The sequence below is a fragment of the Dromaius novaehollandiae genome, chromosome 1 (genome assembly GCF_036370855.1).
Source record: "Dromaius novaehollandiae isolate bDroNov1 chromosome 1, bDroNov1.hap1, whole genome shotgun sequence".
Classification (NCBI taxonomy): Eukaryota; Metazoa; Chordata; class Aves; order Casuariiformes; family Dromaiidae; genus Dromaius; species Dromaius novaehollandiae.
This window is the reverse complement of record NC_088098.1, coordinates 98,411,163-98,436,726: the sequence shown is the minus strand read 5'-3', so window position 1 is coordinate 98,436,726 and position 25,564 is coordinate 98,411,163. Positions and strand designations below refer to the sequence as shown.

The 25,564-nt window shown below is 36.7% G+C and overlaps 1 protein-coding gene across 4 annotated transcripts; it reads left to right on the top strand.

The window, feature by feature from the left end:
• The first annotated feature begins 1,726 nt into the window (after positions 1–1,726).
• HJURP (Holliday junction recognition protein) lies at positions 1,727–24,710 on the top strand. Of its 4 annotated transcripts, none has more exons than XM_026112362.2 (13): positions 1,728–1,941; positions 3,259–3,325; positions 4,727–4,791; positions 6,253–6,280; positions 10,952–11,007; positions 12,641–12,680; positions 16,216–16,277; positions 17,367–17,465; positions 18,130–18,190; positions 18,995–20,586; positions 21,074–21,137; positions 21,832–21,916; positions 24,049–24,710. In XM_026112362.2, the coding sequence occupies exons 1-13, from the start codon at positions 1,864–1,866 to the stop codon at positions 24,173–24,175; spliced, it is 2,424 nt and encodes an 807-aa protein (XP_025968147.1). In that variant the 5' UTR covers positions 1,728–1,863; the 3' UTR covers positions 24,176–24,710. The 4 variants fall into 4 exon arrangements, with proteins under 4 accessions (XP_025968149.1, XP_025968147.1, XP_025968146.1 ...); XM_026112361.2 differs by having other exon boundaries at positions 21,829–21,916; XM_026112365.2 differs by lacking the exon at positions 10,952–11,007 and having other exon boundaries at positions 21,829–21,916.
• Positions 24,711–25,564: the final 854 nt, after the last annotated feature.

Genomic DNA, 25,564 nt, shown 5'->3' with positions numbered 1-25,564 from the left:
TTTAGCGTTCTGTGCATAATAGCTGTTTGTCACCATTTCAGCAACTCTCTCATGAAGACAGAGCCTAGATTTTCCTTTAAAAAGGAGAGAAAATGGAGTATCGGATGTTGGTGGAAGGATCCGAAATAGGTGACAGCTTGGGCAAGAAGGGTCTGGTGGGCAGAGGTAACGTTGTGGCTGAGGGAGCAATGGATAAAAGGCAAATGTGGGCAAAACTTTGGTGAGAAAAAAAGGCAAACATGATGTGCAGAGAATCTGCTGAAGAGCTTGAAGAGTGTGAAGGATCAAAACCAGCTGCTCTATAAACGCTAAAAGCATGCAGAGGGCAAAAACAGTGGACCAGAAAGAATTGGTCAGAGTTCAAAATGGGACCTTACCCACTCCACTAATTCTCAACACTTGCTTTCCACAAAGATATCTTCCTTCTGGATTGACCCTGTTTCAAGCAGGTAGGCCAGGCCTGGCTAAGCCACTACTCTGGGCACCACTTGGTGGGGCAGCCGCAACCACTGCAAGATCAAGCACCTGCACACTAAGTCCTTGGATACTACTACCATGGGCCTGCTCCTTTCTCGGCCTCTTCCTGGGAGCTCCTGTTCTCCAGCATGGTCCTTGTAAGTCCCACTCCTTGGTGGGACACCTGGCACGGCTGTCTCTGTTTCGGAGCATCTGTAAGTTAGACATTTGCTTCCAGCTTGAGGTGGTGGTGAATTTCACAATCTTGAATGGTCTTTGGAGAAATTGGCTGCTACTGTACCCCATTACCGAACTGTAAATAACATTGCGGCAGTTTTCAGTCGTAGAGCAGAAACAGTGTATAGCAAGGACTTTCTCTGGATTTGTACTAAAGCTTCTATATGTCTGCTTTGACTTCAGATATGCTGCTGTTTTGTCATTGGGTGAAGAAGCCTGGTGCAGGATGTGCTTTAGAGACACACACGTAATAAAATGGTGTTGTACTGTTGTGCTAAGATTACTGGCAGGTAGACAGTATAAATTAACTTTGTATTATTATGCAAATTAACTTTGCATGGCCAAAAGACCACAACTGCTTTGTGATATGGAGATGTAACACACGCATATATTCACACACAAAACATCCTATGGAATAAGTGGCACAGGATGACAGGAAGTGCTGTGCTTTTTTGCAGCCTCAGGACCTGTTGCTAACTTTATACAGCGGTTACTTCTTTCAAGGCCCCTGAATTGCCCAGCTCATTCAAACAGTGCTCTGGGTTTGTGCTTTGAAGGTGCAATCCCAAGAGTCCCAGCTCAGGAAGCAAGCAGCAACAGTCCCCGGGTGCCACGCAGGTTTGGACAGCAGCGGGCTTCACCCAGCACCAGCGGGAAGGAGGCTGCTGACCCCGCAGACGCGCGGCAAACCCCACCGCCATGACTGCCCCCACCAGCTCAGCACCTTGGCGGGCTCCGTCTGTAAATGCCCCCCATGACCAATAGCCGCTCGCACTGATCCACCGTCCAATAGGAGCTCGCCGTGGGCCACTGTTGCTAGGTAGAAGAGGGACTTTGTGCCAGTGTGCAACCACCAATCCGTTCTGAGCCCAGGAGCCAATGGGAGAATTTTGAGGCAGAGGTGATCGTAAACGGAAGGGGTGGGCCCCTGGAGCGGTGCTAGCCAATCAGAACAAGAGAAGCTCACTCTGCGCACTCCGATGGGCTGCGGCGCCATAAGTGACGTGTGAAAGCCCCAATCAGAGCTTGGAAAGTGGGGCGGGGGACGGTTGCGGAGGGGCGGTGGCGCGCAGTTTGAATTCGTGTGAGGGGGCAGAGGGCGGCGCGCCCGCCGTCCCTGGACGCCGCCGGGCGGGGAGGTGGGCAGACCCGCATGCCGGCCCGCACGCCATGGCTTTCGACCTGGACAGGCAGCTGCGGCTGAGCAACGCCCGCTTCGCGGCCGCCATCAACCGCATCTTGGAGCGGGTGAGGGGCGCGCCCGCGCGCCGCCCCGTCCGTTGGGCGGGGGCCATTGAAGGGGGCTCCCGTCACCTGCCCGAGGTGGACGGGCGGTGGCCGAGTCGCAGCAAGGCCGCGTCCTCCCCGGCGGCCCGCGTTGGGGCCTCCGGGGCTAGCGCTGGGGTCGGCGGGGAAGGGCTCCCACCAGCGCGGCTGTTTTCCCGGGGGGACTGTCGCCCCCGCCCCTCCTGCGGCCTCTGTGCACCCCTCCTGCCCTGCCTTCAGAGCTTAGTCCGCCTACGGTTTTTCTCGCAAAAATGGTGTGTGGCTTGGCCTGGCCCTGCCGTGCTTCTGCGGCCTTCTGAGCACCCCTAGGAGTCTGTTACCAACGCTTTTTTTGAGGACACTTCTAAGTCCGGATGGTCTGCAGTGACAAATTCTCTCATCTTTGTGGGCGCTAACTTGCAGTAACTGATGTTGAATTACGTTCATCAGTTAATTACCTGTGGTGTCACAAGGTCCTGTTTTTCCTGGCTACTAAAAGCAGCCCTTGCCCAGTGTCTCGCAGCTTTGCGGTCCTTGCTGAGCCTGTGCCTTGGCATGTCTAAGCTACTTCAAAGCCAGCTCCTTGAATACTCCTACAAAACTTAGATGTGGGCCTGCCAGTTTGAGCCAGTGATGTAAATTAAAGCCCAAACTGCCTTTGCTGGTCATTTAACCTAAGTTAGCCACCGTTGGATGAAGCATTTCCGGTGAAACTATCAGGAAGAGTGGGAGACTCCCTCCAGGAATACCCCTTACCTTGGAGCCTTTTTGCATTAACAAGGCGGAAACTGTACCCTTCAGACCAGAGACCCATGCGTTTGTTCAGGATGGGCAGCCCTTCTGTTTTGGATGATGGTTTGTGCTAATGTTCACATGCTGGCATAATGCCAAGTCTGGTTCTAGAACACTTTTCTCATCTAGTATTACATTGGGTATTTTTGTATATTGTGAACTGTGGACATATGCTTGGGAACTGGAATTCCAGTTCCTTCAGAGAAAGTTTAGAAGAAAACCTGTGACAGAATAAGTTACCCATTTTGAAAGCTTTCTCTGAACCTCCATTTTATGAGTGGCTGGTTTATACCTTGAATTTGGATGATTTGGGTACATCCTTAAAATATATATGATTTTGCTAGGAATTAATATTTCCAAATTGCTGAATTTAAACTTATGCCAGTAAAACAACATACTAATAACTTCATGTTTCAGATGAAACAAATTTATGAAAACAATATTTAAAACATGTTAAGCCATGTTTTTGACCATCTATTCTTATCTTTAATGGTCCTTTTTATTTAGTATAATCATCCTTTTGAAGATGATTTACTTATTTCCATGGAAACTCTCACTTATGATACACCTGATGGTAAGAACTTCTTAAAGTTTCAATATTTACGTGCTGTGTATTTAGACTTACTGAAGCATACAACTCTTGACAGTTATATGATGTCTAATTTCAACCAATACTGAATTTTGTCTACTCAGATATGTAATTTCATACGTAAACTTTGACATGCGCATATAAATACTTGGAAAATTTGTTTATATGCACCATTTTAGTCTTTGTGCTGAGTTTTAGATGATAAAAAGTTAGCATCAAAGCTCAGGAGAAAAATTATTATTTAGATGATTTGTAGGGAAAAAATCAAAATGGAGGAGAAAACTGAGGGAAAAGAAGGAATGGAGGTATTAGGAAGCTGATATATATGATTGGAGTCTGTAGTTTGAGCTCTTAGTATTTTGAAGGCTGCTGTAAAGTGATAAATTTCTACTATGTCAAATGTCAGGGTGGAATTGGTAGCTAGTCCCTTCTAACACTGAACCTTCATGTGGCTAGTATAAATCTATACCATGTTGTGCCATGTCATGGTTTTCCACTGTCTCGTAACTGGCAATCTGTTTTAGAGTGATTAATGCATACAGAGAGCTTACTGCAAAACAACCGTTATTCTAAAGCAGATTGCTCTAAGTTTTAATGGTAATTGTGACTTAGTAGCTGGGCGATGTTACTGGAGATGACATGTTCTGCAAGTTTTTTCCCCTCACTGAAGTGAGGGTTATGATATGTAAATTACCTCACCAGTTGTTAAAAAAGAACTTATTGGACATACACACAAAGTAGTACCACACTGTCAAGTACTACGTAAATGTTGCACCAAATATTGTTTACTTTCTAAAGGCTTTTCCAGACTGGTAAGTTTGCATTTTATAGCATTTTGTATATGTTATTTGGGGGGGGGGGGGGGGCTGTTTACATAGAGAGAAATGAAACGTATACAGTATTGTAATACTCATTCTTCGATTTGTAAAGGCTTGGTTATGTGTTCGGTTTAGTAACCTCTACTCACATGTCCTATGAATATAGAGCTCAGTCCTTGACTGAGACCCATGAAGCCTTAACTATGACCTTAACTAACTTCAGATGCCATGTGTTAAATAAATCTTATTTATTTACTTAAGTAAAATAACTTTTCTTTTTCCTCCCCAGGGCTGTAAAGCTCTTTGGGTTTTAGCTCAATGTCGTTAGGTGTACTCAGCATTTGATTTTTCTGATTTCTCAATTTTAACTAACATTTATAGTGTTCTTCTGTTTTCCTGTAAGTTTTTGTTTTAACAATTGTTTTGGCAGTTGTTTAGATTTAATAATGTTTTCTTGTTAGGAAAGATGTTCATCCTAAATATTACATTTGTTAGAAGGCTACTCAACATAAACTAATAGTGTTATACATAAAGCTATATTTGTATTAACCTTTCTTGTTATTTCTAGGACCGAAACAATGGGGGGAAGTTTCGACCAAAAGCCTTAAAAAATGGAGGAAGAAAATACTTAAGGTATCTAATAATACAGTCCTACTATGCAGTTAAAATGTAAAAACATTTCTTTATCTTTTTCTTTATCTTCTTTCTTTATACTTTTTATATGTAAATATATAGGAATATATTCTAATCTTTCCGTGCCACTTAATATTTGCAGGAGATGTTAATCAGTGAAGTCCATAACTTTTAAAATAGGGTTTTATGGTAGGTTGGTTTTGATTGTCAGACGAGATAGACTGAAACAGCAGACCATTTACCTCTGTCAACAGCACTGGTAAATCTGGAAAAAATACATATTTAAAGAAAAAAAATAGGGACACGTCCTTTTGGACCTTTTTAGAATATTGTTATTGAAGTTAACATGTATTTGAAGTACAATGTTTTGGTTCTGGTAATCAGCTTTTCCGTTCCAAGGGCCTTACTGGTCTAATTTGTAACAGTTCTAGGTACTAAAATATCTTTGCAGTTTCAGCACTCAGGGTCTATATCAGGCTAAAGTCATTACTGTTTTGGGCCTGCTATCTGTATGTTTTCATTCTGAGTATTGATGTTAAAGAATCAATTGCTTCTTTTTGAAGTGAAACATATACTGCAAAACTGCCAAAGACTACATTGCTTCTAATGAATGCATGCTATGCAATAATGTATCATGTTCACTTTGATGTTTCCATATGCAAACCTTTTGACACACACAACATTAGTCAATACAGAGTTATTCTGTATACATCAAATATTACTTATTTTGGTTTTAAAATGTCACATGCACACATTGCTTGCCTTGAAATCTAGAAATACAGTATAAAATTATTAAAGCTGAAATAGCAACATGCATTTTCTTTTTCCTAAACTCCTCCATATGAACTAAACAGCGAATTTGATCAAGAGCTCAGTGTTTCTCAAATTACCATAAAAAGGCAGCCTGCTTCCCCTTCCCCACTATCTGTCTAAAATGCTAAGTTATGTAGTGTTCCTTGACAGCTAACACAGAAGCTGTTCTGAACCCCACAGAGTGAGAGGATGGAGAGTGAAATTCAGTCTCGGGGAGCAAGAGTGGATTGAGTGGGGAGAGAAAAAGGGTTGTATCTCCCTTTTCCCCTCAGCCTCTGGTAGTACCTTGGGTAACGTACTAAGGGTCCCAACAGGAAATGGCTGCGCAGCTTTATAATCTGAATCCATTAAGGACTATAAAATGAATTCTCTGTGTTAGCCTGTCATTTGTGCCAAGGTAGCTATAACTTAGGTGCTTTTAGTGATTTTAACAGCAGCAATATGGCAAGATGTAAATCAAAGTGAATCAGGTAAGCTTTACCATGTATTTGTTGCTTTGCTGGTCAGGCCATGGGGAAAGCTGAAGAAGATTGAATAGTTATTTAGGAAGTGCCTGATTATAAAATATGCAAAAGTAAATAAAGGCATCATTGAAAATAACCTTACTATTCTAAGATTCTTCTGACTTTTTTCTGTTTTTAATTGCAGCATGCTATCAGAAGTCGAAAGAATGCAGGTAATGTGTTAAGATCTTTTATAGCACCTATTTTTTTTATCCAAAAGAATCTTGACTTAATAGATTATGTCCTGTATTTAAGTCAAACTCTTCCAGATACTCATAATTAATGCTTATGTTCTTAAGGATTCCAAAATGTAATTAAAAGTGCTTAAAATGAATAAACACATTATAACCGATGTTGCTATCAGCATAAGTTGATTAAAATAATCTCCTCTTACCAGTTAAACAGCTTTTTGTTATTCTGCTTGTAACATTTGTCAGATGTTAAGTGAATCTAAAAATTCCAACCCTGATTTATATTGCTGTACATGTGGAAGAATTTGGAATTTGCTAGCTTTTAAAAAAATACCTAGAGAAGTGTACGTATTTGAAAATGTGTATTAAAAGACTCTCATGAGGTTCAAAAGCTGGCTATCTAAAATTTAGTGATTATTCTGTGTACTGAATGAATCAGACTAACTGCAGAAAAAGTAGTATACAGTTACTTCATTAAAGATGGAGTAGCATTATGTAAGTCAAATTAAGAATGCACACCCAAGTTTAACTCTGATACTGCTTAATCTTCAGATGTCAAACTTCTCCCTTTTGCATTGTCCTGAGAAGTTGTACGTTCTGATAAAATTGATGTTTTTACCAGGCTAAATGAAATCTTGTGTGGGAAAATTATAATGTATAGTACAGTAAAAGTATGTTGGGCTTTGTTTTCTTTGTTTTGAGGATTTTTTTTAATGTGCTGTTTATATTATGACATTCACCTGGGAAACTTTTATGCTGAAGGTTTGAGGCCAAAACAAAACCAAGTATCTTCCCCTGCCTCTACAATTGTACAAAAAAATCTATTTGTATGGGATTCAAGTGTATACATTAGGCCCGCCTACAAAAATAAAATATTGAGTTGGGAGATAAGGGTTTGGTACAAAAAAATTCAGATGGTCAGACGCTTGACTGTTAAGTTTCAGAAAATGTGTGTTCACAGATTTGAGTAGTAATAAAATGACAGGGTAGCACCTGCAGTGAAACTTAGAAACAGTGTCTAGCAATTAATTTTTTTTAAAGTTAGAGTATTTGAAGTCTTATCCAAGTTATTTTTTTGCCATTGTTAATCTTTGGGTTTTGACCTAAGGTCTGAATGGCTTAGAAGCACCTATTGAAGGAATTTGCTTCATGGGATTTCTTTAATGCTATAAAGCTTGGTGTGATTATTTCTTTCATCTATTGTTCTGCATTATAGATAGGGAGACTAGAGGAAAACTCCATAACTTAGGGGGTTTCTTTTCTACTTTTCATTCAATTTAAGCAAAGTCTTTAATATTTAGTTATGTTTTAAGCTATCCTAGGAAAAAAATAGTTAACTTCAGTATTGAAGATGGGAGGAATAGCACCAGTGTTAACAGGTGTAAAAAAAATAATAATAATAAAATAAATAGCACTTACAGATTTTTATTTTTCCATGCATGTTTATGTACTTTAAAAGACAGAATTTTCTGGGTCATGTTCAGTTCCTGCAAATCATTTCCTGCAGTGACTTTTTTTTATTTGAGACAGAATAGTATGTAGAATAAGCATTTCAACTGGTCAGTAGTGATTTGATCTTTGGTTGGTGGGATATGTTGCACTCAAATAGAAGGACATACCTACTTCTGCCTATGAATTATTAAAATTAATATGGAACTTTGACCTAATCTTGTTCTATATTCTTAGATTGTCTTGATGTATATGTTATTAATTAGGTTACACAAACTTAGGTACTATTCATCATTAACATTTAAAGTAACTTTACGAGACTCAGATATTTATGTAAAGAATCCCTTCCCTTTGAATGTGACTGGTGTTGGTTATCCCGTTCACAATTCTGAATTTTTGCTATTCATTTGAATGGCATTTGCAAGTTTTCTTTGTTTTGAATAAATTGTCTGATATATCTATTAAGTTTTACTGGGTTAAATGACACTGTTCTTTGAGTAATTTTTATATGGAAGTTCTGAGCATTGGAGGATCAAGTATGTTAAATTTCAAACTCTAAGAGTTTGAATATTTGTGTCATACGTTTTCCACTTAAAATTCTTTCTTTCCTTGAGCAGAAAGACTTTTTTTTTTTAAGCAAAACATCCTCTGTGGTGTTTCATGAATCTTGCTCTGTAGGGATGCAAATAGGAATTTTAATGGGACATCACTATATATTTGTTATTTCCTGTGTTCTCAGCTTAGAAAAGTTGGAAAATGCTTTATTCAGCTTCTAAGAATACATTGGTAATATTTTCTAAGTAAAGCATTAATGCAGTTTGTATTTGCAAAATAACTAAGATAAATTCCTATCCTGAAAAGTTCTCAAGCGGAAACCTGATCCTGCTGATTATATAATATTCATGATTAACTTTATATGCGGGATCTGTATCGTAGCCCCATGTCCTGCTCTTCCTCTTATATAGGCATATGCATCTTCTAATATCTGCTGGGGAGGGGGCGCTTGTGATATTCTGGTAAGCTAGTTAGGAAAATAAGTCTAGATAAAACTACTTAAGACAGATTTGCAAATGGTTGGAACGTTGTGCTTAGAATAGTTATCAGTAGTCTGCGTTCAAACTGAGGGGAAACATGAGATTTTTTCCCAGGACCTGTCCTGAGCACATTATTAGTTCATACTTTCATTAAGTAAATAATAGAAAAGGGAATATCCTTGATTAACTTGCAGATGATGCCAAGAAGGGCGGACCACTGTGAAAGATATCTTGCTGACAAATTGGAGGATTGGAGAAAACACGCACACATGCACCCCCTCAGAACTTTATGTAATTTTGTGAAGACAAGTTAAAAGTAATAGACTTGTGTAGGAGTAGTCCACTGCAGGAGAAGGGTAAAGGCTGGTTAACCAAGATTGTTGTGAGTGTAGCACACTCTGTACTAGAAGATATGCAGGGTGCATAGTATGTAAAACATGCAAAGCAATTTTTTTTGCACTGTTCAGCAGTGGTGATGCCTCTGGTGAAGTACTTTGTGCTTTGGATGGTATCTTGGCTAACTGAGGTGAGTCAGAAAAAGAAAAAATGATCAGAGGCATGGGTGATAGCACCTAAAAGAGAATAAAAGAACGAAATGGGGCCCTTAGGTTATATATTAGAAAAACTTTCCAAATGTAAGCATAAGGAAGCCCTGAAATATATTTATTAAAGAGGCTACAGAGTTGTTCTTAAAAATAGATTAGGCTTCTCCTAGGCATAAGTTAGGTATAGTAATTCCCGCTTTAGAACAGAAGAAAGAATAGACAACATCTTTAGGTCACTTTCCATGCACTCTCTCAAAGCCTTAGAAAACTGGAAATCTTTAGATATATGCTTGGCACTATTAAATCATTGGAAGTATTTACAGGAGGAAGTAGTATCTATGTGCCCAAGTTAGATATGATCAAAGTTTTCTCACCATTTAACAAAAAAGAAAGAAAATTGTGTCTGATATTGGACATCAATTTATCTGGAGACAGAAATACAGAAAAGCAGGAACAACAAATTCTGCCTTTAAGAAGAAATTTGTTTACTGGCAGTCTTGACTAGATAAAGCACATACATTATTTTCCTTGTTTTAAGTCTAACTATCACAAGCACTCAATCATAAGAAGTGCCACTACAATGTTAGTACCAGCAGAGTCTGTTTTGAAGATTTAAATCCTCCTCTTAGGGAAAGCTCAAACTTTTGTAACTTAAGAAGTATTAACAATAGATTTAGGTAATAGTTCTTATATGCATATCATAACCATATGCATTGTATGCAGACGTGGGGTGTTGTACTAGCATTTTCTAGATTCTCTTAAGTCTAACAAAAAGATAGTTTTTAGTACTGTAACTTTTTCAGCACTGTTAACAGTTTTCAATCTGAGTGAATTCAGTAGCCACGCTATCTAGTTTGGAGTCTAATTGTAAAATACAAGCTTATATAGAAGTCTTTTTGAAGCTAGCTGCTTCTGTCTAATGACTTTTTTTTTTTTTTTTTTAGAAGCTTTAGTGCTTCTAGTGTTGCAATAGGTAATAGAGAACAAGGTACAGATTGAAATGTTAAAAAGAGACCTCTGCTTATTAATTTTTAGGTAAATATGGAACTTAGACTGCTTTAGCACACTCTACTACTTCTGCTTCTAGTGAAATGAAAAACAAAAAATCAAGATTTTGGGTAAGGCTATCTTTGAAAGAAGGCAGACACAGCAATTATGGCAGGTGAAAGTATACCATAAGCCCCCTTGCCAAAACTCAAAAGAAAGATGCAGTAGATAGATTTGGGATTTTTCTCTCATATTTTTGGAGCAGTTTGTCTTTTTCCTATCCTTCTCACCATATGCCTAGGAAGAACTTGCAGTTGTCTCTTTTCCATAAATGATATCAGCTGATAAAGGGAAAAAAATTTTCTTTTCAGTGTTGTTTCATGGGTTAGGAAGAAAACATATAAGAAGATGACAGAAGTACGTTTTGCAGGATTAGTCTGCTTTTTTTTGTCTTGAATGTTGTTCTGCCAGTCATTGTCTGTTCTTTGCTTCACTCCTATGTATGTACTCTCTATGTTTTAATGTTTATTAAATCTTTCCAGCTTAAATAAAATGAGGAATTTCTGAGTTCAAGTAAAATATTGATCTACAACCTATCAAATTCTAAAAGGTATTTCTTTCTTCCTATGCATGCTAAGAAATATTAAAGCAACAGAGCAGTGGTTTTGAAGACGAACGTTTGAAAGTGCACCAGGTAGGGGACACCATGCTGCACCCACTTTTAAAAGTCTCTAAAGAAAATACGCTTATGTAGTCATAGCCTAACAGCTAAGAAATTAATTAAAACCAGGTGATCTTGTACCATAGCTATAAAATTAGATTTTACAGACCTATTAACTGCAGAATAGAATTACTTTATTCTCTTAAAGTACTTCTAAGAAAATTAAAGACTTAATGTTTTTCACCCATAAAAAATATGTATTTTGGTTCAGTGTTTAAATAAATCATTGCAGTTGTTCAGACTTCAGGTATCTTACTAAATGATTGTTTTTATACTTCTCCTCAGAATGTAATACTTCAGGTGCTTACCCCATTGATATTCTGGGTCTCCAAGCTGTTTTTTCTTCAATAGAAGCAGAGGAAAAAAATCTCTCTCTAGTATTTTGGAGGAACTCATGGCTGGGTAGAAATGGGCTATTTCACAGTTAATTTCTTTCTTTTCCTTTTGATGGAGTGTCTCGAAGAATATTGAAAGACCAGTATTTGTTTAAATCTGCAGTTATATTTGATATTTTGTGGTTTTTGAGCAGGTTCCGGTTTTTAAAATGTACTGTAATGTTCTTTCCTCTTATTAAATGTTGACAGTCGCATTTTTTTATTTTATTTTGAGGAGTAATTCATGCTGCTTATGTGAAAGGGTATGTGAAAGTAAGCTTTGTGGGTGTTTCATGTAGTTACGTGTCCTTCCATTTAATAGCCATGGGTTTCAGCTGAATTCTGGTCTCCATTTACATTTATTTAAAGTGAGAGGGAGCAGTCAGACATAGGTTTTTAAACCATCAAATGTCTTTTTAGTTAGGCAATATATGTCTAATTTTTCTTGTAAACTGTGTGGACATCTAGAACAATTGCTTTTGACACTTCATCTTTCTAAGAAGAATATTCCACATTCGAAGAGTGATGTGGGCAATCTTATTGGTCAGGCACTCCTAATTACTTGTTCTGTGTTGGTGGTAGAATTGTCTGATTTTATTGTTGTAATTTTAACCCAAAATGCACTTTTATGATTGATCTAAGCAGAACAATAGCTTTTTACACCTGTTTTTTTCTTTTTTAAAAGAAATCCTCAAGAATATGATGTTAGATGTAGATTGGAAACCTTTAGAAAAGGCTCCTTGTCCATATAAATGAGCTTTTTATGTAGCTGTCAGTTCTGGAAAACAGACAAAAGCATATTTGAAATATTATGTATAGTATTGTAAAGGTGACTATTAAGAAATTTTCCTGATCCATTGAAACAGAAAGAAAATCCATAGTACATATTGATAAAGATCTGGTGATTAAAACTTGTCTGTCAACTGTTTTCACAGTTATACTTTTTTTGTTGTGTAGTAGCTGTCTTTTCTTGTTCGCTGATTTGTCTGAATATAGAACGGCTGGGCAAAAAACTCAGTTTTTGTCAGTTCTTTTTACCCAGGGTAATCGAATGTGAATCAAGACAACATATGTACAGGTTTATTGGCAAAGATGTCATTTAGGCACAGTTTTTGGAGTACAGTTGTTTTTCTCCCAAAACCTGATGAACTAATGAGAGCAGAAAAGCTCTATGGACAAGTTAATATAGCATATGCTACAAAGTCTTAAAATGCCTTTCCTGTGCTTTTAAGGTATCTCATAAGAACTATCCTGTTGATACATCTGATATAGGTAGGTTTTTTTGATTTACTTTTCAGTTACTTTGGAAAAGATTACAAATAACTGGTTTTCATAATTCTGTAGTATAATAATTTTAATCTGTGTTCTATGCTCTTTCAGAAGGTAGAGAATAAGGATAGTAAGAGACTGAGTTATTGGTAATACTTTTGATGCAATATCAACACTTCTCTTTAAATCTCAATCCTGAATCCCTGGTATATTGCCTGAAAAGTCAATGTAGAATATGTTCAATTACCTTTTTTTAATAAATTGAAAGGAAAGATGAGATCAAAATTTTGGCCTAAGTGGAAATATTTTATTAATAATTACAAATATGTAAATTAATTTCTAGTTGATCTAGTAAAAAATGGTATTGAATGGAGCTGCAACAATATGTTTTCAATATGTGAGATCAACCATCTTTTACTCAATATTTGTACAGTTTCCATATCAGGCTTGTATCATGCATGCAAAGTTTTGGTAGTTTTGACCTTGTGTTCTCAAATAATTGACTGTAATAATTACAGATAATAAGTGACTGTTTTAAAACTTGTCTAAAACTTACTGCTTGAGAGAAGCTTTTATACGTTCAAGATAAAGATCTTAATATTTTGCATAAATTAAACTATGACCAGATGGTACCAAGCATTTAACTCTAATTATTAAAGAGCAGTTGCAGCATTATGGCTAGATGCTTCATATTTCTTTGTTGAGAGTAAATAGCAATCTGAAGATGCTGAATTTAGTCTTTCTATCATTTGAGAGGATAATTTCAAATATCTGTATCTGAATGATAAAACAGACTTTCTACAAACTTAGGAAATGTGGCTGCATTTTCTCAGCCTTCATGATGAAATATAGAGAACAAATTTCAGAAGCATCTGTAACTTAGGTTCTGTAAGCTTCTTTTTGTGGTTTTTTGTTTTTCCCCCTCACTCATGGGATAAATGAGTGGTACAGTTCACACTCTCGTATCTTCATAGCAGAGTACAATAATATGATTACCCACTCCTCCTCCTCCCTTTTCCTGTGAATGTTCTAGGGAAAGGCTAGAGAGAATTATAGCAACCCCAGTGAATCTCAACTCTCTGCAAATAAAGTAAGACCTAGACATCAACTTCTTTAGAGGTGTGAGATTTAGATTAGTCACTTGAAAATGGAATTTCAGTCTATGGCTTTTTTTCATGTATTAAACAGTTAGCCATAGGGTTTGTTCACCATTAGGAAAAAAAGCTATCTTTAGTTGCTTTGGCTAAGACTTTATCTTTAGCAGGTTTATTCACTCTTCAGTATTCACATTGGATGTTTCACACTTTTCAGTGAAGGCAGTATTCCTTTCAGGTATTATACAGTTTTTTTGTTGTGAAACTATGTAAAGACCATCAGTTGCAGGTACAAATAAAGTGAAACCGCTCTAACCCATAGTTTTAAGTATCAGTCTGCACTTAATAGTGAAAATGATTAGATCCACCTTTGATTTCACAGGAAGTAGCATGGCAAAGTGTTGTAATATCTGGAAAATTCCTTGGATCCATTAGAGTAGGAACACAGAAAATAAATTTCTTTGGAGAGAAAATTGGAAGTTCATATCCAAATTATGTATTATCCAAGTGTATTGTAGTTTAGAAGATCACACTGAAGTCAAAATTTAGCATTGATGATAGCTCCCTTACTAACATGTTCATTGCTTAAGTATGATCCTCCTTTTAAGTAATGCTTATTTACTGCAAGCAGCTACAGTGAAATAACTTCCTGTATTGCAGGATAGATTTTTTCCAGAGAGAAAATTTTGAATCTTCATTTTTCCTCTCATTTCTGCAGTTGAGGAACAAAGGTTTTGCCTAACTTTGCTTTTAGCCCTTAAAAACATCAGCTGCCCTGGTGAAGATATTTTTTTCCATTCTCTGCTGTGCTGTGGTCCTCTGCTAGTAAAGTGGCAGTGATCTGAAGTCTGATTGATCATCCAGTGAATAATAAATCATGCTAAAATTCTACTTCTGTGAAGTTTTACACTTAGAGTATTCGGCTTGCGTACAGACCAATTCTTTCTACAAAATAGGGCGTTTTCTAACGTTTTGTTATTGACGTGATGGAGTTGAGCATTTCTGTCTGTGCACTAGAGTTGTTAACTTTACAGCTTATACCCCTCTGTTTATACAGTGGTCTAGTCTGGTCATCTCACTGACCATTTAGGGAGTATTCTCCCAGTTTTGTGCCTGATACTACTGGAGGAAGAAATGGCAAAAAAAGAGGAATTACAGCAGGAACTGGAGGCCAAAACTTGTCCAGATGAAAACATTACAATTCTTACTGCTTCTTCCACTATTGCTGCTTAGTGACTTTGAATTCGTGTAGGTAAAATGACTACAACTTTATCTCCCATCAGCCATGTGGGAAGAAACAGACAATCTGACAGGTTTGAGTTTCGGTCCCAATAAAATAACTCTTACTGGTGTTAGATAGACTGTGAAAGCCAAGGGGAACATTATGATCTGCTCCCTCTGATTGCTCAACAGTTTCACCAGAGGATGCCACTGTGTTGTCTCCCACACCAATGGTATTTTTTTTCACATGTATCCTTGTCTGAACTGCGGCAGCAGCAGCTTGTAGAGCTTTAGGTGATGCTTGCCCTGACAGAGGAAAAAGAATAGAAGAGGGGATTAGCTTGGAAAACAATTTTGTTCTGCTTTTACTGATGTAAGAATAGCATAAACAGCCAGTAATGTAGGTACCATTACTATTTTCAGGCCAAGCATTTTTTTCCTCTCCTCCCTGCTCTCCCTCCACCCCCATTCTTTTGCCTTTCAGGGCATGTCTCCTTCTGTACTATTCCTTCTCCCTGCAGTAAATTGGATAAATATATACCAGCCAAGGAAATTCAGAAATCAGAGCTTACACTACAGTGTGATTATGAAGGACAGAGGCTTTAGGTAATAATGAATTGGAATAGCTGGCTACCTCTAGCACAAAAAATATTATGTCTCATTAGCAAAACTACACATAGAATGCCTAGAAAGGGAGTTGGAAGTTTTGGACTTGGTTTTGAACATTCTCAAGTCTCTTTCTTACTTCTCACCTTACCAGTTCTAAGGCAGTCTTGACAATAACAAACTAACAAAAGGAAGTGTGGTAAAAGAAGGTGATAATGTCCCTTTCCTTAGTATCTTTTCTGGAATATTTAGGAATGTAGGGGGAAAGAAGTCAGAGGAATACATGAATGAATACTCTTACAGAGCAATGCTTTGAAAATATTTTACCTTCTGAAATGGTTAGTGCACATCTTAAAGAACTGGTTACAGAAAAGTTGTCTTCACTCTTCTTTGTTCCTCTCAAAAGTTATTGAGTCTATAAACCAGGGTTTTCAATTGGAATTGAAATGGGAAGGTAATACAGAAAAACCTTTAGCATGGAGAACAGTTTTTGTAAAATGAAAACAGTTTAATCAGTAAGTTATACAGTGTTTGTTTAAAAACATTTCTAAGAAACTGTTTTCATTTTGTTTTGGGGTTCAACCAAGTTTTATTTAGTGTTTATCTTAAAATTGTAGGTGAAGAAAGCGATGCTGATATAGTTTCAGTTAGAAGAAAACTTGAAGACATTCACTTCCAGGTAAACGTTTCAGTTTCTGTTTGCTGATGTGATTGAATAATTTTGTGTTCAATTAAATAGTTCAACTATTTGAGTAGCTTATACGTGCCTGAAGGGATAATGCACCATCAGCAGAAGACTCTGTGGGCTCTGCAGCTTAATGCACGTTTGTAGTTGGTACAGAACATGGCAGGTTCCAAAAGTAATGTCATGAAGAACAGTATGAAGTAATTTTTGTTTTGTTATTATTAGTACACCAGAGAAAACTATACAATATATTGTACAGAACAGGTGACCCTGAGAAAGGCCATAAAGGTATGGAAAAAGAATAACTAGCTGAATCATAAAGTGAAGAGAAAACACTTCTGAAAAATATAATTGTTCACTGTAGAGTCTAAAATAGAGGGAACAAATTTAAAAAATAAATTTGAAGTAGTGGCTACCGCAGCAAAAGCAGACTAGAATCTTCTGCTGTTTCACAAAGTTACAGCAATGTAGAAAAGTAAAACACACACTGTGTGTTTGAAGCCATTTTCCTGTGTTCTGCTTGCTCTAAGACAATTACCAAAAACTTACCTTACTTCCCTTGCTTAACATATTGCTATGCAGTGTCCTATCTTTTTGACAAACACTGGTACAAACTGCTTTAGAGAAGAAGAAAGAGTTTCATTTTTGAAAGATGCTTATGATATATTAGCAAGTGCTTTTAATTTTTAAGTAGAGCTGCATTATGAAGAACAATTTCCTTTGTACGTGAATTCCTGGGGTGTTAATAATATTGTATAAATATTTTTTTAGCCATAATGACTCTTGTAAGCTATTACTGGGACTTTTGGGGGTTTTTTGCTCGGTGGGTGTTGTGAGGCAGAGAGAGGTTTCCTCTGGATCAATAAACTAGCTAGTTATCTCTTGTTACAGGTTTTCACATACAGTTCTTTCTCAGGTGATTGTTTTTTTTACCTAGAATGTATACATTAGAAAAGTTTGTTGGTTGGATATCTTTGTCTAAGACTGGCTTGAAACGTGATAAATCTCTGTGTGTAAAACTTATGTTTGTTAGTATTACTGATTTCTACATATTTTAATTAATCTTTTTAAATATTTTCTAAGAATCTGAATGTTGATGATGTGGAAATGCAAGAGAAGTTAAAAGTTCAGGTGGATGTGATAGTACAAGAAGATGCTAGAAGAATTCCAAAATGGATTACGGTAAGATTTCTTGTGTTCTATTTCTTCTGTTCCATTAGAAGCTATTAACTAATAGTTCAAAGATGCTATATTTTTAGCATCTTATCTTTTATCCAAGAGACTATGATAAATATAAATCACAGCAGTGACTGCAAGAGACTTTATTCTTTTTACTCTGTGTGAGTTGTTCTTCACATCAGTAATCTGCTAAAAAGCCTAACATTAAAATTTCTTTTTTTCTGCTACAAATCTCATTTAACTTTTTTTCCCCAAGCAATTTTATGCAGGGTGTGGCTTCTGTTTCCTATCACACTTAACAGAGAAGTGTAGATTGTCCAAGTATATATAGCAATATCCATGTATAAATTCTTATATCTAGGAAAGAAATCGAAATAGGCTACATAATGTATAAGTTGTAAAGATGATAAATAGCTTTGCAAAACAACCCATTTAAAAGTGGTAACTTTTAAGAATTCTTACAGAAGTCTTCGACTAGACTTTTTCTTCTCTGTCCTAAATTTTACTCAGTCCTTCTGGACTGTATCCTTATACAGGAACTAGAGTCATGGGGAGAAGGCAGAGAGTGTCACGGTTCTCAGTGAGGCTTTGATGTTACTTCTGATACGCAAAAAATTCAGGATATTAGATTTAGGTGGTGTTTTTTAATTATTTATTTATTTTTCAGATAGCACCTCAAGAATCATCGAAAGGTCTTCACTTAGCTTCACCAGTGCAAGAACTGATTGGTACAACTAAATCTTTTGGGTGTGGGATCAAATATATTAGTTATCTAACATGTTTTATTTATTGAAATGTATTAAAAATAAATATTTAATTTATTGAACATATGGACACACTAACCAACAGAAAAATATAAGAGTTTGAATTCTGGAAGAGACATTGGAGAGATGTGGTTTTTGCTTATGGCAAAAAGTATTTGAAAAACAGAAAGTAAGTAGCTTATATATGTAAAAACAGCTACTCTTAAACAGTCCCAGGAAAATACATACTTGCAGAACATGAGAGAATTAAGCTCAGTTAAATCAAAACTTAATTTTGTGCTTTTACTCTATTTTAAATTAAAGGAATATAATGAGTGGCTTTTTGTCTGCTGGGTAATTCTTTTGTGGTCAAAGTAGTACTTAAGTAGTAAACTTTCTTCCTTCAAAAGATCTCCAGACAGTAACAAAACCTGTAGGATGAGGCTGTGCCTCTTGGTCAGAAATTAGAACAAAGGAAGCAATCTGTGCCTGCAATGAATCTTATTTCTAAATATTAACCTTTTTTAAAATAGTTTATTTTCCAATACATTTAATTTCTGTTTTGTATTATCTCTATTAATTCAACATTGTTAAGAAAACTTTCTTCTTTTTCCTGGTCTATTGTATATTAATCATCCATTTAGCTTGTCAAAAATGTAGTGAAATTTGCTATTATATTAAGAATATCTGTACCACATGCAATTGATTCTAAGTCATGTAATACATTACTGGATATGTTGTAATAGTTTTTGTCTGTTTTTCTGTGGTTGGTTTGGTTTTTTTGAATAGGCAACCAAGCCACCATTTGCAGAAAGAAATCAGGGTTTGGAAATGAATATTCTTCATCCAGATCTCTCCAGTTACATTTGCCTGGTGTTCCTGCTTCACCAAATACAATAACTGTACCCAGGCATCAACCTCTTCCGAAAGTGAATGAAACTTGCTATGATAGTATCTTGGAAGTATACCAGTCTGCAGATGAGGAATGCTCCTGGAGCAACGTAACACTTGGAGACTTGTATCCAGGGATGGTAGAGGCACTAACAAGGCTCATGAGAAAGCATTTTCAGAGAAAAGTGTTTGAATACATGATTGGACACTATAGACACAAAAGATGGCATTCTAGAAAACCAAAGCTCAATGTCACTGTAGAGAAAATAAAAGGGTTCAGACCGCGTAAATTGAAGCAAGCCCTGCCTGGCATATGCAGCAGTAGTAGCGAAGACATCCAGAATCTACATTTTGGGAATAATGCAAATAAGAACTGTGATAACAAGTGTTCCTTTAATAATTTAAATGGCCTGATACATTATTCTCACAGGGATGCAAATGAAATGGAAACGGACTGCTCTGATTCAAATTTAGAACATGATTCAGCATCTGGTGAAGGCCAAAATGTTTCTGACCAAACTATTGTTCCAAATGTTATGGCTAGAATGGGAGAGACATTTCTAGTTGAAGATCCATTACAGACTACTGCCTCACTGAAGAATTCAAAATTCAAAGAAAGCGAAAAATTGACTTACAAATGTTCTTCAGATTACCCTTCTATAACATCTACTGTCACTTCAGGGTCAGCAGCTCTTCATCTGGTAAAAGAGAGCAAAACTCACAGAACTGACTTTCCTTTTGATGATACTTCAGGACTGTGCTCATCAATTTGCAATTTCAGTAGCAATGGTAACACTTTTGCACCAATTATAAACAATTCTCTTCGAAGAACATCAAACACATTACACAGAAATCCTGAAATAAAAATTCCTGAGAGGGGGATTTCTCTGCAGCGCAGCCACTCATTTTCCTCTTTGCCTGTGAATCTGAGTCCTTCAAAGTCTCAGAAATATGAAGATGCATTTGAAGAACTCTACCGCAAACTGTGTTCCAAAGAAATTCAAAAGCCTTTGACACTGACAAAACTGCCTTCAAGCTCACAGAAGCTTGAGGAGAAAGGAGGATTAATGAAGAATAATTTAAGTGATTCTGTGAGGTCCAATGTACAGAATGACAGAGCATTTGAGAAGGTTTATCAGAAATTGTGTAGTGATAGTGTTCCAAAACTCCCTGGGCTTCAGAGAGCTTCAAACTTAATGAAATATGAAGTAATACAGATGTCTGAAACTGTAAATGCTCTCGTTAACTCACCTGTTCGAACTTTATCTGCAATTCCCAGAGTTAAAAGACTAGCAAATGTTCAAAATGATCTGCTTTCTTCACCTGTAAAGCGACTGAAAAATATACCTGAACATTATCTTCCTCCAACAGTATATCAGCAGATTTCTCGCAGGAAAACTGTTAATCTTCAGACAGTTGGCATGATTTTTTCAAGCACATGCAGTGGCAATAACCCCAGCTGTTATGGCAGTCACAACTATGAGAGTCAGGTATTGAAGGACCTTGTAAAAAAAAATTGTGTAATCTTTTGCTGATTTTTGGAGAAAGTCTTAAAAAAAAAGGGCTGGAGTTGGAAGGTCTTTAAACTAGTCAGAACATTCTTCTGGTCCTTTTTTGTTGGTAGAGTGTGTGTGTTTTGCAAAACAGTTCAAATGTAAGCTGTATCAGGTCTCCTGGATCCCCAAACTCTGTGAGGAAGCAGTCACTCTATTTACTAATCTTGAAAGAGATTTTAAAATGTTCAACAGAAGCTTTTGTCTCATTTTAATCGCCTGTGTCATTACTTTAAAACAACAACAAAAAAAAATCTCAGACAGCAGCCTTGTCAATTAAGGCATTGGAATCATTAGGCTTGTTTAATTGAGTTTTAAATCAGGCCCTTAGTTCCAAGTTTCCAGTCATTTCTTCTAGCACAAGCTGTAAAGTAATACTTGAGGGTTTTTCTACTGATGCAATCTGTTGATGCTCTGTTTTCAGGACTCTGGATTTCACGCTTCTCCAGATAACACCTTTCTTGTTAGTCCTCATACTTCTCTGCAAGGTTGGTTTCAGAGGCTTTCTGAATTAATACTTTAGCGATCATAAGCAGTTATTTGAAGGGTAAATCTATAGATCTCCTCTGCAGACTCCTATCGAGATGACAGCTCTTCTTCCTCAGTAATAATTGGATGTGTTTAAATTTCTTTAATATGTAAGGAATCTAAGTAGAAAATAACTTCCTGAATCACATGTTAACTGCTGTTAAGCTTTTCCCTTCATTAACTGGGAATTTTCCTACTATCTGGTTTGCTGGTTATTATCTGCTAGTTTATCTCCTAGTTTGCTCTCTCTTTTTTTCTGTTAAGTTTGTCGTTACATATACTTTCTATATATAAACATTCAGTAGGAAATTGTACTTTATCAATTGCATTTTTTTGTGGTATCAACAGTTTCTTCCCTGACCTTGCACATAATTGTGAGCTGCTTGTATCTTTTTCTAATGGTAATAAATTACAAGCATTTTGAAGAAAGTTAGTTTTATACTTAAATATACAGTGCTTTTGAATTGTATCTGAAATTAATTATGTTTTGCCAGAAGCTTTTTCATTAAAATATTTTTGTAAGGGATTTTGCTGATTAAAATATGGTGATGAAAACCATTGTCTTACTAGGCTAATAGTTTAACAACATACTTTAGTGCCCATGCTACCCCGCATGGTGCTTGCCCATTTCATCCTGTTATTTTTCATCAGCAGAGTCTGCAATTGCAGATGCCCACTCTGATAGGCCTAGCACAGCAGAATTGCACCTTTTGCAGAAGCACACAGAATGTCGCCAAAGGTAAGTGCCTCTGGAGTTTCTATTAAAGAAATTTCAAAACAAGTTCTTAAATGTTCTACATTTATATTGCAGGCATGGAGGTTGTTGCTTACACTTCTGCATCATGTGTACTAGTATGATGAAAATCAGCTTGGATCCTTAGGAGAGGCCATGCTAATAAAACTTGCAGACTTGAACACTGGGAGGCAAGTGTCTCTGCACAAAACTAGCCAGAGTCTAGCATGGATGGCCAACAAACAGAAATTGCTACAACTGGCCTTACTGAATAGCCGCTTTAGTACTTATTTTGTATTCATTATAGAGATGCTTTTCATTTTAGCTATGACATGGCCAGAACCAAAACAATTCCGTAGTTATGTGTTTGAACTGACAAGTCCTCTTGGATTCTTAAGATCTGGAGTGTACAGTATATTGCCATTTAAATGGCTTTCAAAACTCAGCTCCTGTCCAGGTGGACATATTTACCTGTGCTTTTGCTCTGTGCCAAAGCAGCAGTGGCTCTCTTTGGAATGGACCCAAGATGCCCTGTTCCTCTTTTATCACTATCGGCAGAGTGTTTACATCTCAGGAGAACGCTCCTTCCAGCTTCCTGGATGATGGCCTACTGCATATATTTTCTTTTAGTATGCCACTTTTGAAGACTTCTCAAGCTTCGGATCTCTTGGATTATGAATTATGAGTTAATTTTATAGGCAGCAGGATTAAAAGGCATTCCAAGTTTGCTAAACCATCTCCTTTCATTTTCTGAAAAATTTCTGTGACACAGCAAACTTAGCCTAGTTTTGCCAAAAGATCCGATTTGGCGCCGCAAGATGTGCTGCCTTCCCAAACTCAAAGTCAAGAAGATGTTTTCACTATGCTTGAGGTGATCGTACAGCTAGTATCAAATTTTAATCTGAACATTGTCAGAAAAATTTCAAAAGAAGACTGAATGCATTTTGAAAGCATCTGTATAGAGGTCTTAACCAGAAAGAGGCTACATTATTTAAAGAAAAAAGTGTCAGTTTAAGCAAACTTACAGGCATTTATATTACAAGTACAAAATGATATTAATAAAGATTGCATTAAGATTATTTTTGGTATAGTGGAGTATTGGAAGGAAGCTGATGAGTACAGAAGGATGTTTCTGTGATCTTGAGTATGCCCATTTAGCACTTAGCTAAGTGAGTTTTTACTCAGCTATTGAATTTACACTTTTTCCTCCCTATAAGATTACTGAATTGTTTTGAACAACAAAAAGGGTTTCCTCTCCTTAATGCCTGTAAGTAAATAAGTTTGGAAGAGAGCAGGAAATCAGGATTTCAGTGAGTGCTTTCTTGCCAAACCATCTGGAATAAAATCTATTTCTCTGTTCCTTAATTACACAAATGTATGTTTCTTAATTTGTAACCTAAATGGACTGTCAGCTGGCAAGCTTCCTTAGGCCTGGGATTTGATATTCTTAGACTTCTGTGGCTGTAATAAATATCCCAGGAGTGAAATTCTTCAATGACTTCCAAGCCCTCAGAAGTCTTATGCGTAAGCCAGGTGTCAAAATGCTGTAATGAACAGTTTTGGGGGGGAGGGGAGGGGGAGAATATTCTCATCTTGTCTGGAACTTGACTGTCTTCATCTAGAAGCTGATTATGAAAGAGATATTTCAGAAACGTCCTTAACTAATAAACTGTTCTGTAGCTTTGTGTAAATGTTGTCTTACAACTATACTGTTAAACCTAATTTTCAGATGTAAACCATATTGGTTTAAAAGAGATCCAAAAAATGTGTTGCCATTTCTTCAATAACAGCAAAGAAATAATTATATTCTAATTTGCTGCAGTGTATCTTTCATTTCTAGCTATTTGTGAATACATTCAGCAATTGCTTCTCAACACTGTTATTTATGTTTATACAAATATCTAGGTAATGTAGTAGCATTACTACATGTTAAAATGACATAAGATGAAATGTTTCCACTTCAACTGGATGCATGCAGACAAGGAAGCCTGCTGCAGATCACTATTAAGATGTTCAGATATTTTGCTTTGGCAGTTTGTTTCAGTTTCTTTCTGCTTATTGTAAGCTAATCAGTAAGCAAACATAGTGTTTTTGTTTAATTTACTGTAACTTTATGATCTAAACAATTCTTTATATAGGGTATCCAGAAAACTAAGCTACACTGATGGGAAAGACCGAAATCCTAGCATTCCCTTGGAGGACTTCCTAATCAAAACTCACCAAGGAGCACTCATGGACTGTTACAGAGAAAACATTGTTTTGTAACTTTTAAAGATCAATTAATTATGAATTTAAATATTTTAATTATGAGATCGCAATTCTTAGTAAGCAGGAACATTAATATATAATTAGTCCTGATTTATACTTCCCCATAATATAAAACAAGCTCCAGGAGCTGCTACTTCCTTTCTGAAAGGCACTTCTTACCCCTCTAGTTTCATCTGGTATTTGCAAGGAACCAGGGTTCCTTTTTATGGCTAAGTTTATTTCTCTATTTAATGGTGTTTATAATAATCAATTTTGATCCATGCTATCTTTTTAATCTGCTGGTAAGCTTTGGTATTTAGTATAGTATTAATAAGGTATTAATAAGCTCTGTCTCTGCCTGAATTCCTACCTGTGCCAGTTTTATATATGTGACATTACTAAATGCATGAAAGAAAACATCTAAGCAGATGTGGATAATCCAAATGCAGTATTATACATTATGAATTGTGCTATGCCTGGTGTATAATTTTAATGTTTAATTTTTGCAAGTAGCTCACCAAACTCGATTGTTCAATAAAATTTTATACAGTAATGGATTTGGTATTCTTTTATGTTCTCACAAAGTTCTACCTGACATGATACACAGACTCACAGAACAGTTGATGTTGGAAAGGACCTCTGGAGATCATCTGGTCCAACCCCACCTGCTCAAGCAGACTCACCTAGAGCACATTACCCAGGATTGTGTCCAGACAGCTTTTGAATATCTCCAAGGATGAATACTCCACAACCTCCCTGGGCAACCTGTTTCAGTGCTCAGACACTCATGTTGAGAAATTACATAACTCCATTAATGTTTTCTGTTCTAAAGTAACTTAAAGGTACACTGGAATTGTTTTTTGGACTCTAGATGAGACTTCTATGCAGCAACAGAATGAAGGCTTACCCAGGTGGGAAACTAGATTTATTTAAAGAACATAGCAGTAGCTCATTCCATCTATGCAAATAACTTAGAATTTTAAGAGGTAGTTTTTGACAAACCTTGAGGTTTTGGAACATAAATAAGCTCATCTCATCGGCACCTTTTTCACGCTAGCAGGAGCAAGGAATTCCATTTTTGGAGTTTGATCCTCCAATGTCTACTTTCTTGTCTACAGCGTATATTTAGGCTGTTATACCTAAGAGTCTGTTGGTGTTTCTAATAACACTGGTTAGAAACTGTTACATCTGCAGCAATTGTTGGATGTTGCCATGACTGCTGGAGTATACCCATGTCTTAGTCCTATGGTAATTTAATGGTATTACTTCCTATGCCTTCTCTTTTGATCTCTGCGCCTCCTCCATTCCAAATAGTCTTTGCTTCTGCCACCGTATTTCTTCTTCTCTGCTATTACTTGCTTCACTGTTCTATTGAATATTTGATATTTGAATGAATGCTAAGCTTGC

What these genes read in the sequence shown, in the direction of transcription:
- HJURP (XM_026112361.2), top strand. Translation starts at nt 1,864, where the DNA reads ATGGCTTTCGACCTGGACAGGCAGCTGCGGCTGAGCAACGCCCGCTTC. An exon ending in AACGTTTGAAAGTGCACCAG is followed by an intron (nt 11,008 to 12,640) that starts GTAGGGGACACC and finishes TGTGCTTTTAAG; the next exon opens with GTATCTCATAAGAACTATCC. An exon ending in GAATTCCAAAATGGATTACG is followed by an intron (nt 17,466 to 18,129) that starts GTAAGATTTCTT and finishes TTTATTTTTCAG; the next exon opens with ATAGCACCTCAAGAATCATC.